This window comes from Trichosurus vulpecula, chromosome 4, assembly GCF_011100635.1.
Source record: "Trichosurus vulpecula isolate mTriVul1 chromosome 4, mTriVul1.pri, whole genome shotgun sequence".
Taxonomy (NCBI): Eukaryota; Metazoa; Chordata; class Mammalia; order Diprotodontia; family Phalangeridae; genus Trichosurus; species Trichosurus vulpecula.
The window spans coordinates 212,986,573-212,999,266 of record NC_050576.1 but is presented as its reverse complement, the minus strand read 5'-3'; the positions used below and the strand labels follow the sequence as shown (position 1 = coordinate 212,999,266).

General features: G+C 40.3%; 1 protein-coding gene across 1 annotated transcript in view; it reads right to left on the bottom strand.

Annotated features, from left to right (window-relative positions):
- The window catches only part of SMURF2 (SMAD specific E3 ubiquitin protein ligase 2), a 145,060-nt gene extending 132,603 nt beyond the window's left edge, over window positions 1–12,457 (bottom strand). The window contains exon 1 of the mRNA XM_036755337.1: window positions 11,911–12,457. Within this exon, the coding sequence (XP_036611232.1) occupies window positions 11,911–11,962 (52 nt within the window). The 5' untranslated portion in view covers window positions 11,963–12,457. The remainder of the gene's footprint in view (window positions 1–11,910) is intronic.
- Window positions 12,458–12,694: the final 237 nt, after the last annotated feature.

Genomic DNA, 12,694 nt, shown 5'->3' with positions numbered 1-12,694 from the left:
GAATGGCTGAATAAAATGCGTTATATAAGCGTAATGGGTTATTATTGCACTGTAAGAAATGACAATTTCAGAGAATCCTAGATTGTAAGAACAGGGAGTGACTCAAGTAGAACCAAAAGGACAATTTTTTTTACAAGGATATCAATAATGTAAAGAAACAGTTTTGAAAGGTTTAAGAATTCAGATCAATGCAAAAGCTAACCATGTCTCCAGAGGGGCTCTCTTGACTGAAAGAGGGCATAAAGTGAAGAAAAAAACATATTTTTGGATATAGCTACTACTGTATTAATTCATTTTGCTTGACTATGCTTCTTCTCTTGGTTACTAATTGGAAGGAGGATTGAAGGAATGAGGAGGATCAGCAATAGTGTTGTCAAAAAATACAAATAAAGGAGGCGAATAAAACATTTTTTAAAATGCACAAAAGAGAAAAGGAAATTTTGAAGGGAGTACAGACAAGCAAGATGATTTTGAAAGTAACATGTAGAATGACACTTTTTAAAAAAGCAACAGCATGAAAGACAGATTTGTTGGTTTCATATACAATCCTCTTTTGCATGTTTGGTTTAAAGTAGTAATTCAACAACAACAACAAAAAATTAAGGCACTTGCTCAGGGTTACACAAAATAGGCTGGGAATTAAGCCCCAGGCTCTTGATTCCAACTACAATGCTCTCCTCTCCAACATAGTGAACTGCATGATTGATAAAAATTTCTATTATTTTTTAAACATAACAAAGCCAAGACCAGATCCTTGAGGTATTTCAATAGAACACCAATAAGCATTAGTGAAAGGCTACTTTTTGAATCTGGATCACTCAAGCAGTTCAGAATTCTCCAAACTACATTGTTTTCTAAGACATGTCTCTTCATCTTATCACTACAGATAACATGAAAGACTGTCAAATGTTTTGTTGAAGTAGGAATACTAAAGCCTCCCTGTCTTCTATTAGTCTTGTCTGCCTTGTCAAAAAAAAAAAAAAAAAAGGAAATTAAGTTAGTCTGGTATGTCCTGCTCTGGATGAAGCCAAGCTGGCTTTTAGTGATAATCATTTTCCTAAGTGCTCACAAATAATCCTTTTAATAATGTATTCTAGAATTTTGCCAAAAACCAAAAACAAGTTCAGAAGAATGGCTTGCAAACCTTACCATCTTCCCCTTTGAAAATCAAGACATTTGTCCTTTTCTGGTCCTACAACACCTCTCCCTATTTCAAAGATAACCAATGATGGCTCAAATTCATACCATTTTTCAGAGGATTTAGGTCCAAGTACAGTTATCCCTCCCATATCGCGACATTCCTCATCATGGTTTTAATATGTCGCGGGTCGGCATAAGAAATTAAATGGGAATTTTGGGTGAAGTTTTGCAGAGGCCGCAGACAGTGTGCAAAGGCCAAAAGATGACACAGAAAAATTTTAGAATCTCAGAAATGCATAAAATATACATATAGTATTATATAATATCAACATATTTTATCTTTTAATACCATAATAATTCAAACTTCTTCTCTGGTACAAAGGGAGAGCCAAAAATTTTACATGGATTTTCCAGATCACAAGGGTGATGAACCCCCTAACCTCCAAGATGTGGAACAGATAACATTCAGCACAGTGGCTGGCACACAGTATACACCTAATAAACATTTGTGGACTTTACTCCAAATTCAGCACAATTTCCACTATACCATACAGCCTAGTTCTACTTCTTCATTTGTTATCCATTATCATTTTCCCACACTATTAGCAGTCCTATCCCTCAATCTTCCCTTTGCCTTCGACATACCTTTTTTTTTTAATTTCCCTTTTTTTTGCACTTTGAGTACAGAGAAATTTGGCTGGATCACATCTGAAAAGCATCCAATGCTTCCAAACTGTTCACTGCTTCAAGAGGTCACTACTCTAGCAGTGATACTACCTTGCTCTAAATCATGGAAGACTAACTTTGGAGGAATCAAAATTCCAAGTAACACAAAAGGTAATAGAAAGACATATGGCTCCCCTAAACAGGCTGCATGCTATTACTGACAATAACTGTCACATGAGAAATGACATAACAGATAGTATGACCCAAAAAAGAGGTTCACTTGTATATAAAAAATGAAATGTGGATGGGCCCAAACATCACAACTGCTACTCTTGAAATATTACCAGAACCAGGATTCCTTTACTCTTCAGTATACTGGTTAGTTCTGTTACAAAGGAGTTAGCCAAGAATTGTGCAGGATAAAAGGGAGCGGTTGTACTCTGTATCAGAGAAGGGGGTACCATGAATATAAAAATCAAACATTCAAAGCACCCTAGTGCCTAGCAAACTATCTTGAACACAAAAGCCAGATTCTAAATAAATGTTTATTGTTCGAAGCATAGCTCATTCTCTTAAGAAGCCTATAATCTAACAGAAAAATAAAGATACATTCATTCGGTCTAATATTCTGTCTCTAAGAAACATAACATTGTTACACAATCTTGAGGGCATTACTGTCTAAACTTCTAATTTCATCAGTTTAGGTAACTACTAGTATAGATATTTCTTTAACAAAATGAACTGGCAATTTCACTTGACTAACCTGAGCCTTAGAGTCACTTAACAGGCATACTGGAATACATATATGATCTCTAAGGACCCTTACAGCTCTAAATATTATGATAAAGAAAATGAAGGTGCTGAACTAAAAAATCTCTAAGGATGCTGCACAAACAGCATGACACACCGGAAAAAAGAGCAATGGTTCCAGAATCAGACAACCTAGATTCAAATCCACTTGCATTTGCTACCTTTGTCATTTACCATTTCTGGTTCTCTGTTTTCTCATCTATAAATGGAGAAAAGGGAGGACTCACTTACTTCTGAGGTTCCTTCCAGGTCTAAACCTATGATCTGTATTTATGAGCATTCCAGCTCCAAAATTCTATAATTTCATTATTTTATCCAACTAAATTAAGCATTTAAGTGCCAACTATGTATACATCATATAAATTTAATATTATATGACTACAATACCATAGCACATGTAAATATAAGTTAATAAAACAAAAAGCTGAGGGGAGCTGCCCAAAACACATTTCCAAACATCTGTAATTAATGTTATAGCAGAAAAGATCCGGCCCAATTATATGCCAGTTAGAAGTCTCATTTAAATGTAACAAAAAGACCAATTTATTTACAGATACTATATACATATACACATATACACACACACATATGCATTAAAATGATGTACTGCGGACCAAAGCATATGCTCTCAGGAATGTATTTGTTGACTATTATTCTTTTTGTCTGTACACTGTTTCAATATAATTCACGCTCCAGTTATATATTTACTGATCACCTTAACTGGAGTAAGAGAAAATAATTAGAAGGTACCGCCTCCTCGTTGTAAAGATGGGGAAACAAGCCAAAAGGGTTTAATGACTTACTCAATGTCACAAAGCTGGTTAGTGGCATTCCAAGTGACTACTGGATTACTTTAACTTATTTTATATAAACCCCCTGTAATTAAGGAATTTGTACTTAATCAGTACCATATGAATCAAACTACCAAAGGATTGACGAAATTAGAGAAATAATAAGAAAATTTATCTGAAAAAGCAAAACATCAAGAATCTCAAGGGAAACAATGAAAAAAGTGGGAAGGAAGGGGTTCCAGCATTAACAGATTTCAAACTACCAACTTCTACTACAAAGCATCATAGAACTGAAGAGGAGGGCAGGCTGGATTGTCTCAGGAAATTTTCATAGTTCTTTTAATGACTCCAAAGTTCTCCCTGAAGTAATTATCTTGAAGCAGCATGGCCTGAAACAGGCCTCAAAATCAAGAAAACCTGGGTCAAGTCCTGCCTCCGTGAAACACCGGCTATGTGACTTAACCTTCTAGGTGATAAGAGTCAACTCACTTAACACTATAAATTACAGAGAAGGTCCTGACCTGCGTCGATAGAGTACCTCACCTAGAAACTGCCTACACCAATGAAATCACAGGTCCATCCCTATTCTTAAAATGATTTACAGAATCATAAAATACCAGTTTCTGAAGTACTCAAGCTTCTGAATCATCCAAAGGGTAGTGCCTCCATTTCCTCTCCTCTTAATTATAAACCTTTGTATTCTCATTTCTGACCTCATCATTCAACTGAAATTGCTCTCTACAAAGAAATGATTTATTAATTGTCAAATCTAAACACTTTTCTCAATCCTGATCCTTCTTGATTCTTGCTTCTTCTGCAGCATCTGACACTGTTTAATCAATCACCTTCTCCTGACTATCTCTCTTCTCTTGGTTTCAATGATGGTCTCTCCTGGTTCTCTTCCCAATCTGTCTTACTCCTTCTTCCCAGTCTTGCTTGCTAGTTCGTCAGAACTATCGTATCTATTAACCCAATTGGCATCCCCCAAGACTGTTCTGGGCACATTATACTTTTTGCTCTACTATCTCACTTGATCTTATCAGCTCCAATGGGCTCAATTATTCCATTCAATCCTATGAGATGAATTCATATTCATTAATGTAGATGATTCCCAGGTCTATATATTCTGCCCTAATCACACATCACCAACTGCTTTTTAGACACCTCAAATTGTAAGTTTCATAGATATCTCAAATTCAACATGAAAGAAATTCATTATCTTTCCTCTCAAAACATCCCCCCATTCCAAACTTCCTTATTGCTAACAAGAGCACAACAATCATTCTAGTCACCTATTTGCAACCTCAGTGCCATCTAGTTCTCCTCACTACCACTCAACACATCCAAACAGTTGCCAAACCTTTTTCTCCTACAGGCCTTTACCATTCACTCAGCCACTATCCTAGTTCAGGACCTCTTTTCCTGGACTGCTGCAATAGCATTGTAATTTGTGTCTCTGCTGCAATTTCTCTCCTAACTCCAACCTACCCTCCATTCAGTCATTCAATTAGTCAACAAGCAATTTATTAAGCCCATACTATGTGCCAGGCATATGTTAAACTGATGGGGGAATACAAAGGCAAGCAAAAACCAGTCCCTGATCTCGAGGTGCTTACAATCTAATGGTGGAAAAAACATGCACACTAAGTACAATCAACATATACACAAAATAAATTGGAGATGATCGAAAAAAAAACGGGAAGGCATTAGCATGAATGGAGGTTGGGAAAAGTTTGTTGTAAAAGATGGGATTTTTTTTTTTGTAAGGGGGAAGGCAGGGCAATCCAGGTTAAGTGACTTGCCCAAAGTCACACAGCTAGTAAGTGTCAAGTGACTGAGGCCGGATTTGAATTCAGGTCCTCCTGACTCCAGGGTCAGGCCCGTGCTCCATTCTCTTTGCCACTTAGCTGCCCCTGAAGATGGGATTTTAGCTGGGATTTGAAGCCAGGAGAGCCAGAAGACAGAGCTACCAAAGTTATTTTTCTGACCCATAGGCCTATTACACACACCCCTGTACCCTCCCCTTCACCAAAAAACCAAAAACAAAAACTCTAGTACTTCCCAACTACCTTTAGCATCAAATATAAAGCCTTCCCTGGAGCATTTAGAGCGCTTCATAAACTAGGCCCCTCCTAATTTTCCAGTTTTTTTATACTTTATTTCCCTCCATGCATTCTATGATCTGGCTATGCTGGTTCCCTTGCTGTTTCTCTCACAGGCCACTCAAAACTTGACAGTTATAATAAGTATATTTAATAAAAACATATTCATATACCCCCTAAGTAAAAGTTGCTTTCAAAGAAGTTAAAAGCGATCTAGAAAAGTAAAAGCTATCAACAAAGAAATAAGAAACAAGAAGATTCCTTGAGTCTCAGGAACTCTCTGACAAAGTCTTAAAGTCTTAAAAACCACTTTCATACTCTTCTTTCTCAAAGGGTCCACAGCTTGGTCCTTGATCAATCCACCTGGGGACAGTTAATTCAAACTGCCCCAGAGCTTCTTCATTCACACTAGTTTCAGATGTTATGAGAGTGCAGGAAGTTAATTCACCTCTTCTCAATTCCACAGTGTATACTGGCTCACAACAACATTCCATCTCTGGACTCCATGCCTTTGCACTAGGTGTACCCTACCTCCTAAATGCCCAGGCTTCTTTCAAGACTCAGCTCAACCTCCACCTTCTGAAGATTCCATGATGTCTTCCATGTCAGATTACCTTTGATTCTCTCTCTCTCTCACACACACACACACACTCTCTCTCTCTCTCACAGCTGTATTTTAATCATTATCTCTTTTTAATCCGCAGGGGTAACATCTAAGTGGCACAGTGGATAGAGTGGTGGGCTTGAAGTCAGGAAGACTCATCTTCCTGAGTTCACATCAGGCCTCAGATATTTACTAGCTGTGTGACCCTGGGCAAGTGACTTAACCCTGTTTGTCTCAGTTTCCTCATCTGTAAAATGAGCAGGAGAAGAAAATGGCAAACTACTCAAGTATCTTTGCCAAGAAAACCCCAAGTGGGGTCATGAAGAGCCAGACATGACTAAACAACTGAACAACGAGGTCTATTTGGTTCCCTCATTTTAAATGAAAAATTCAGTCACAACCATTCTAGCACCTAGGCAGAGCCTATCTGCTTAACATTAATCCCTGGCTTCTTTTAGGTTAAGGCTAAGATGCAGTTTACTAGAAATATTTGGGTAACGAAAGAGCAGATTATATTATAGTGTATAGGACAGTCATTTGGGAGGAGACGCTGGGCAAAAAGATGAGCTTAGCTTGGACTTCCCTAAGCCTGCCTGGGTCCTCCTCTCCTCTGCTCCTCACTATGTCTCTTCTCCACCATAATTGATACTTCCCTTTTACAGCTATGTGGAAAAGTAGTTAGAGTTCTGGACCAAAAGTCAGGGAGATTCCACTCCCTCCTCCAAAGCCAGACACCTACTACACTACATGGCTCTAGGCAAGTCCCTCACCTTTTCTGCCTGCTTCCTCTTGACTGTAAAACAGGAATAACAACACCCGCCTTACAGGGTTGTTGTGAGGATTAAATGAGACATTTGTAAAGGGAACAGCAAAGTGCTTGGAACACAGTAAGCGCTTCATAAATATTTGTTCCTTTCCCCCTCAGCAAAGATGTGTAAAGCAAAGGCCAAGCTTGCTCCAATCTCTTCATTCACTCTCCCTCTTAATTCTGAGATAGCTCCTGCCTTATATACAAATTCTTAAAATGAGAACCAGTCCAACAATGGCTTTTATTGCAAAGACGTATACAGGGCCTGTTCATACTTGTTCTGATTGTCTGATCCAATAAAAAAGTACCTAACAAAGGTAATTTACTTTTAAGTGAGTGGTGGAATTAATGGAGCCAAATACTTATATGTATAAAGTTATTTGCATGTTATTTCCCCCAACAAAATACCAGCTCCTTGACAGCAGAGACTCTTTTTGCCTTCATCATATTCCCTGGCCTTAGCCTGAAATACAGTAAGTGTTCAAAAAATTCCTGACTGACTGACATGGTGTACTAAGCAGGCTGCAAAACATTACAAAGGAGGAATAACTCAGGAGAGGCTGAGTAAAGGATGTTATCCAAGAAACGTAATGAATGACACAAATAATGTATCAGTTAAAGAGATAAAGCCAATGGACAGCCCATGTGTTTCACTGATATCCCTCCAATGCCAAGAGACCTAAGGAAAAAACCTCATCCCACACATACATACACTACTGTCTATGGTAAATTTATGGGAGAGCACAGATGAGTCACACTGGATGGACAGACAGAAATGAGTTATGATCTGAATCACTGCAAGGAATGCCGACATTTATGGGATCCACTGGAGAACTAGAGTAGTAAGACGTTACAAGGAGGGGGGAGGGAATAGAAATTCCAAAAGCCATTTGAAATCACTATTATGGAGAAGTACTTTATTAAATTTTTACATCTAAGAACCTAAAATTGTTAGAAACCCCAATAAACTATTGGATATATTTATGAACACAAAATTCTAAATTTTACTAAAGTTCAAATACGAATACACACCACTCAACTTTTCTAAAACCTTGTCTACTAAACATTTATTTACTCAGTAACAATCCTATCTTAAATTGTGTAAAAATCATTCAATTTCATCTATCAATTTGACTAATGTTGACAGCTTTCTTCAAGCTATAGCTACTTTGAAAAATAAAATGCTACAGGGTAGGTAGGCTTTCTAGACCAAAAAAAAAAAAAAACCCCAGACTTTTTTTACTATCACATATTAAGGATTAAATCAGCCCTGCCTTTTTGTACCAAGTGGTGTATTAACAACACAGTTAGTGACTTAGGATTTAGGTAAATGCTTGAAAATCTGATTCTAAAACCAAAAATATTCCAAGCTGGATTTTTTTTCTTCCTAACATTGTCCAAAGAATTGGTTATCACCTTTCATCACAGGCAGTTACGTATTAAGGAGATTTGTGTGTATGCATACATATCCATGGCTACATCCATATATGTTCCTACAGTTCATAAAGCATTTTGGAATAAAAGACAGTCTAAAACTAAAACTCCGATTACACACCTAAAATTGGTTTATGATAAAACAAAGCAAAGAACAACAGTCTTAAAGAATCTTATAGCCAGTGTGTTCCATAAACCAAATACCAATTCCTAAAATGCCTACTAACGATATTTTTTCTCCTATCATGGAAACCAGATCTAAATAAACTATTAAACACAGTGTAAAGGTATGCCAAACATTTCTCAGAACTTTCTTAAGATCTTAACAAAAAAAAAATCAAACTTTTCCCCCCCCAAAAAAGAGGCCTAGGTTAAATATTTTATTTGGCTTCTCAAAGATAGACTGAGAAGTTGGGCATTAGCTCCAAACCAATTCCTGGACTTTGATCAAACACTGCCCTGTCATTTATCCAGTCAGTCAAAACAATGTTTTCCATCTAAACCATTAGTGTTTATATCCTAAAAAGCTGCTAATTAAATCCAGCTCTAGAAATCTATTTGTTAAATCTATAACATTTAATTTACAAATAATAAAGGGGAAGGGAGAATTTGTGCCAAAATAGAAAACTGTCACTTTATGAAGCCAAAGAGGAAAAAAAATTGAGATTTTAAAAATTCATCAAATTTCAAGAGTAAACCACGCTTATAATTTTTTTTAATTTTTTTTTGGAGGGTGGAAAGCAGGGCAATTGGGGTTAAGTGACTTGTCCAAGGTCACACAGCTAGTGTGTCAAATGTCTGAGGCCACATTTGAACTCAGGTCCTCCTGACTCCAGGGCTAGTGCACCACCTAGCTACCCCCACGCTAATAATTTTCAATCATTTTGTCAATTCAGACTTCCTAAAGCTACCTTATAATCAATGGTAATGGAGATAGCATTGTATCTTGAAATTTATCAAAATCTGAAAATACATGAATTCAATTATTACATTACATTTAGTCAATTTATATTTAATGAAGTTTAGTTTGGTGCTCTAAAGAAGGTCTTTCCTTAAGATTACAATCTTTCTAACATACCTACACTGCACAGTGCTTTATTAAATTTTATACATAGAAAAGAAAGCACCTTAAAACCACTGGTTTTAAACCAAAACACTATACACATTTTAAGAACCTAATGGCTTATATGGAAAACTCAACTTCTTTTTATTTGCAGAAAATTAGTTCATACACTTATTTTCTCCATTTAGGCACGGATTTAAGAAAGATAAGTAGCAAAAATCCTCCTTTTGATGCCTATAGCTCATCCAGAGTCATAATCCATAGGCTTAATGTCACTATAGACACAGACCTGAAAAGATGAAGCCAGCACACATTCAGCCTAAAATAAATCTCCTATATTTATCAACCTAATTAATATCAGTTTTTAATCTCAGGGGTTTTGCCCATGGGCTCTGAAAGTGAAAGCAAGTGCTTAATTACCAAATCTACATAATAACAAACTCAAGTTTTCTTCACAGAATTCAGTTTTCTTATATCAACCAACAAGCATTCATTAAGTGCCTATTTATTATGTTACACATTGTAATAACCTCTGAGAATGCAAATATAAAAGTGCTACCAACCCTGCTCTCAAGGAGCTTACAGTCTATGAATGAGTGCAGGTTATATGCAAAATAAATACACAATGACCAAGAGACACGGAAGAAGGCCTCCAGAAGGAAATGGCACTCCGGCTGAGCCTTGAATGAAAGTAGAACATCCAAGGGGCAGAGATTAGAAAGGAGAGCATTCCAGGAATGGAGGACAGGAGGGGATATATAATGTCTTATACAAAGAACAGTAAATAGCCCATACTAGCTAGAGTGTAGAGCTCAGGAAATGGAATAATGTATAATCAGCCTGGAAAGACAGGCTGGAGCAAGAGCTTTAAATGCCAAACAGGGTAGTCTGTACTTTATTCTAACAGCAATGATGAGGAGCCACTAAAAGTTTCTGAGCAAAGAAGAGAGAAGGTCAGACCTGACAGCTGTGTAGAGGATCAATTGTAGAGCAAAGAGACTGGAGGCCTAATGACCAATTACGAGCTACTGCAATAGTCCAGGCAAGAGGTTATGAGCCCCTGGAGGAGGGTGGTTGTGGCATAAGAAGTGACAAGGGGATAGATGTGTGTAATATTGCGGAGGTGGAATCCAGGGGAGTTGACAACTGATTAAATAGGGGTAATTTCATCGTGTCAAGAGTCAAGGATGACAGTAAGGTTAGAACAACTTGGTGATGGGAAGAATGGTGGTGCCCTCAACATAAACAGTGCTAGGTTTAGGGGGAAAAGATAAAAAGAGTTCTGTAAAGAAAACAATTTTACTCACTTTAAATCAGAATATAAACTTTTATCATTCATCAAACCATACCTAAAACAACTATTTTAATAAAACTGAGTTTTGTCGGTAGTTTTTCTGATAAACTTTAGCAACCTGGATTTTTTCCCCCAAGGACAGGATAATTGATTCATTTAGACATATCTTCACAACAAAAATCAAAATTTGTTTAGTGTCATTATCAGTATTTAATATACCTGACAGCATAACTATGAAACAATATACTTCTTTTATAAGTTCAAAACTAGCGATTTTTTGGCTTATTTTTTCAAGATGGCAAACTTTGGCCAAAGGGAAGGGGGAAAAGGCTCTCCTGATACCACAGTTCATACAAGTAAAAAGAATTTTTCTTTTCATATCAGTCCTGACTTTACAATGAAGTACAAGTTCTTGATTTACATACATACACACACACACACACACACACACACACACACACACACACCTTCTATGAGCTCACAAAAATAAGCATTCTAAAGGCTAAGTTACAACTAACACTACCACAAAATGTGTTGAATGAGCGTGATTATTCTGATCCTAGGCAATAAAAAAGTGGAAGATTCAAGAAAAGGTGACCGGTGGCCAGTGTGGCCCATCTACACAACTCCTCCACAGCCAACAAAGACTTGCGATGTATACAAACACGGCTTCCAGGTTACTCTTGCCTTGCAGCAGGGAGTCAAGAAAAAGCCTTTAACCTGAATACTCATAGCAAAGGGCTGTTTCAGGAAACATCCCCAAACTCTTCCGTGCTCCCACGGGATAAAGCCTGTGCCCAGCCAGCAGCACTTCATTCAAGCTCGAAGGGCATGAGGCGGGCAGCACAACAGCTCGGACTTCAGGGGACAGAACCAGGGAGGGTCAGTGCTGAGAACAGGCTCATGAGAGTGCTGCCCTGGAGCTCGGAGAACTTTGCAAACTCCACGCGAGTTCAAAACCTGACCTCCCCTCTACCTACACACACACACACACACACACACACACACACACTCTCACACTCAAACACAAGCGAGCGCACAAACTAACTAAAACACACGCGCGCGCACACACATTCACTCTCACTCCCCCAACAAAAGGCCAGGGGTGGCTGGGGGGCTGCCGAGCCGCGCGGCCCAGGGCGCGGCCCAGGACGCGGCTGCCCCGGGGCTCCCCGCCGGCCCGCCGCCCTCCCCTCACCTGTCAGGCGCAGCTTGACGGGCCCGTTCCTCCGGCCCCCAGGGTTAGACATGGCCTCGGCCTCGGCGGCGGCGGCGGCTCCTCCAGGCCCAGAGCGCGGGGCGCCGGCCCGGGCGTCTCCCAGTATCCAAGCGCGGGGCTGGCGAGCCGGGGGCGGACGGGCGGAGAGAAGGCGCGGCCGAGTCACCAGAGCGGCCGGGGCTGGGGCCGGGGCTGGGGCTGGGACTGAGGCCCGGGCCGGGGCTGGCGCTGGGGGCTGAGCAGCCGGAGCCGCGGCCGCGGCGGCCCCAGGGTCCCGGATGTGCCGAGAGTCCTCGCCATGAGCCGAGGAGAGAGCGGGACGCCGAGATCGCTCCCACTGCGCCCGCCCTCTCCTCCGGCTCCTCGAGCTCCGGCCAGCCCCCCGCTGCCCTGCTCGGCTCGGCTCGGCTTGGCGGAGAGGGGCCGGGCTGAGGCGACGCCGGGGCTGCACTCGAGGTTCCTACTCTTCCTTCCTCCACCCGCCCTCCCTCGGAAGGAACGCGTTCCAGCCGACGCTGCCACTCAGTCTGGGGGAGGGGGTGGTGCGGGGCCGTTTGGGGGGGGGGGGGCGTGACAAAGGGGGTAGAAGAGCTGGGGCGGGGTCTGTGACGTCATGGGGAGCGCGAGGGGACGGAAGATGCCGAAGCCGAGAGGAAGGGAAGAGGCTCAGGCGGAGCGTCCGGTCCGCCGCCGTCTCCTGCAGACAGTCTTGACCTATCCCCTGGCCTTGGCACTGCCCCGCCTCCTTACATGCTTTTCAGTA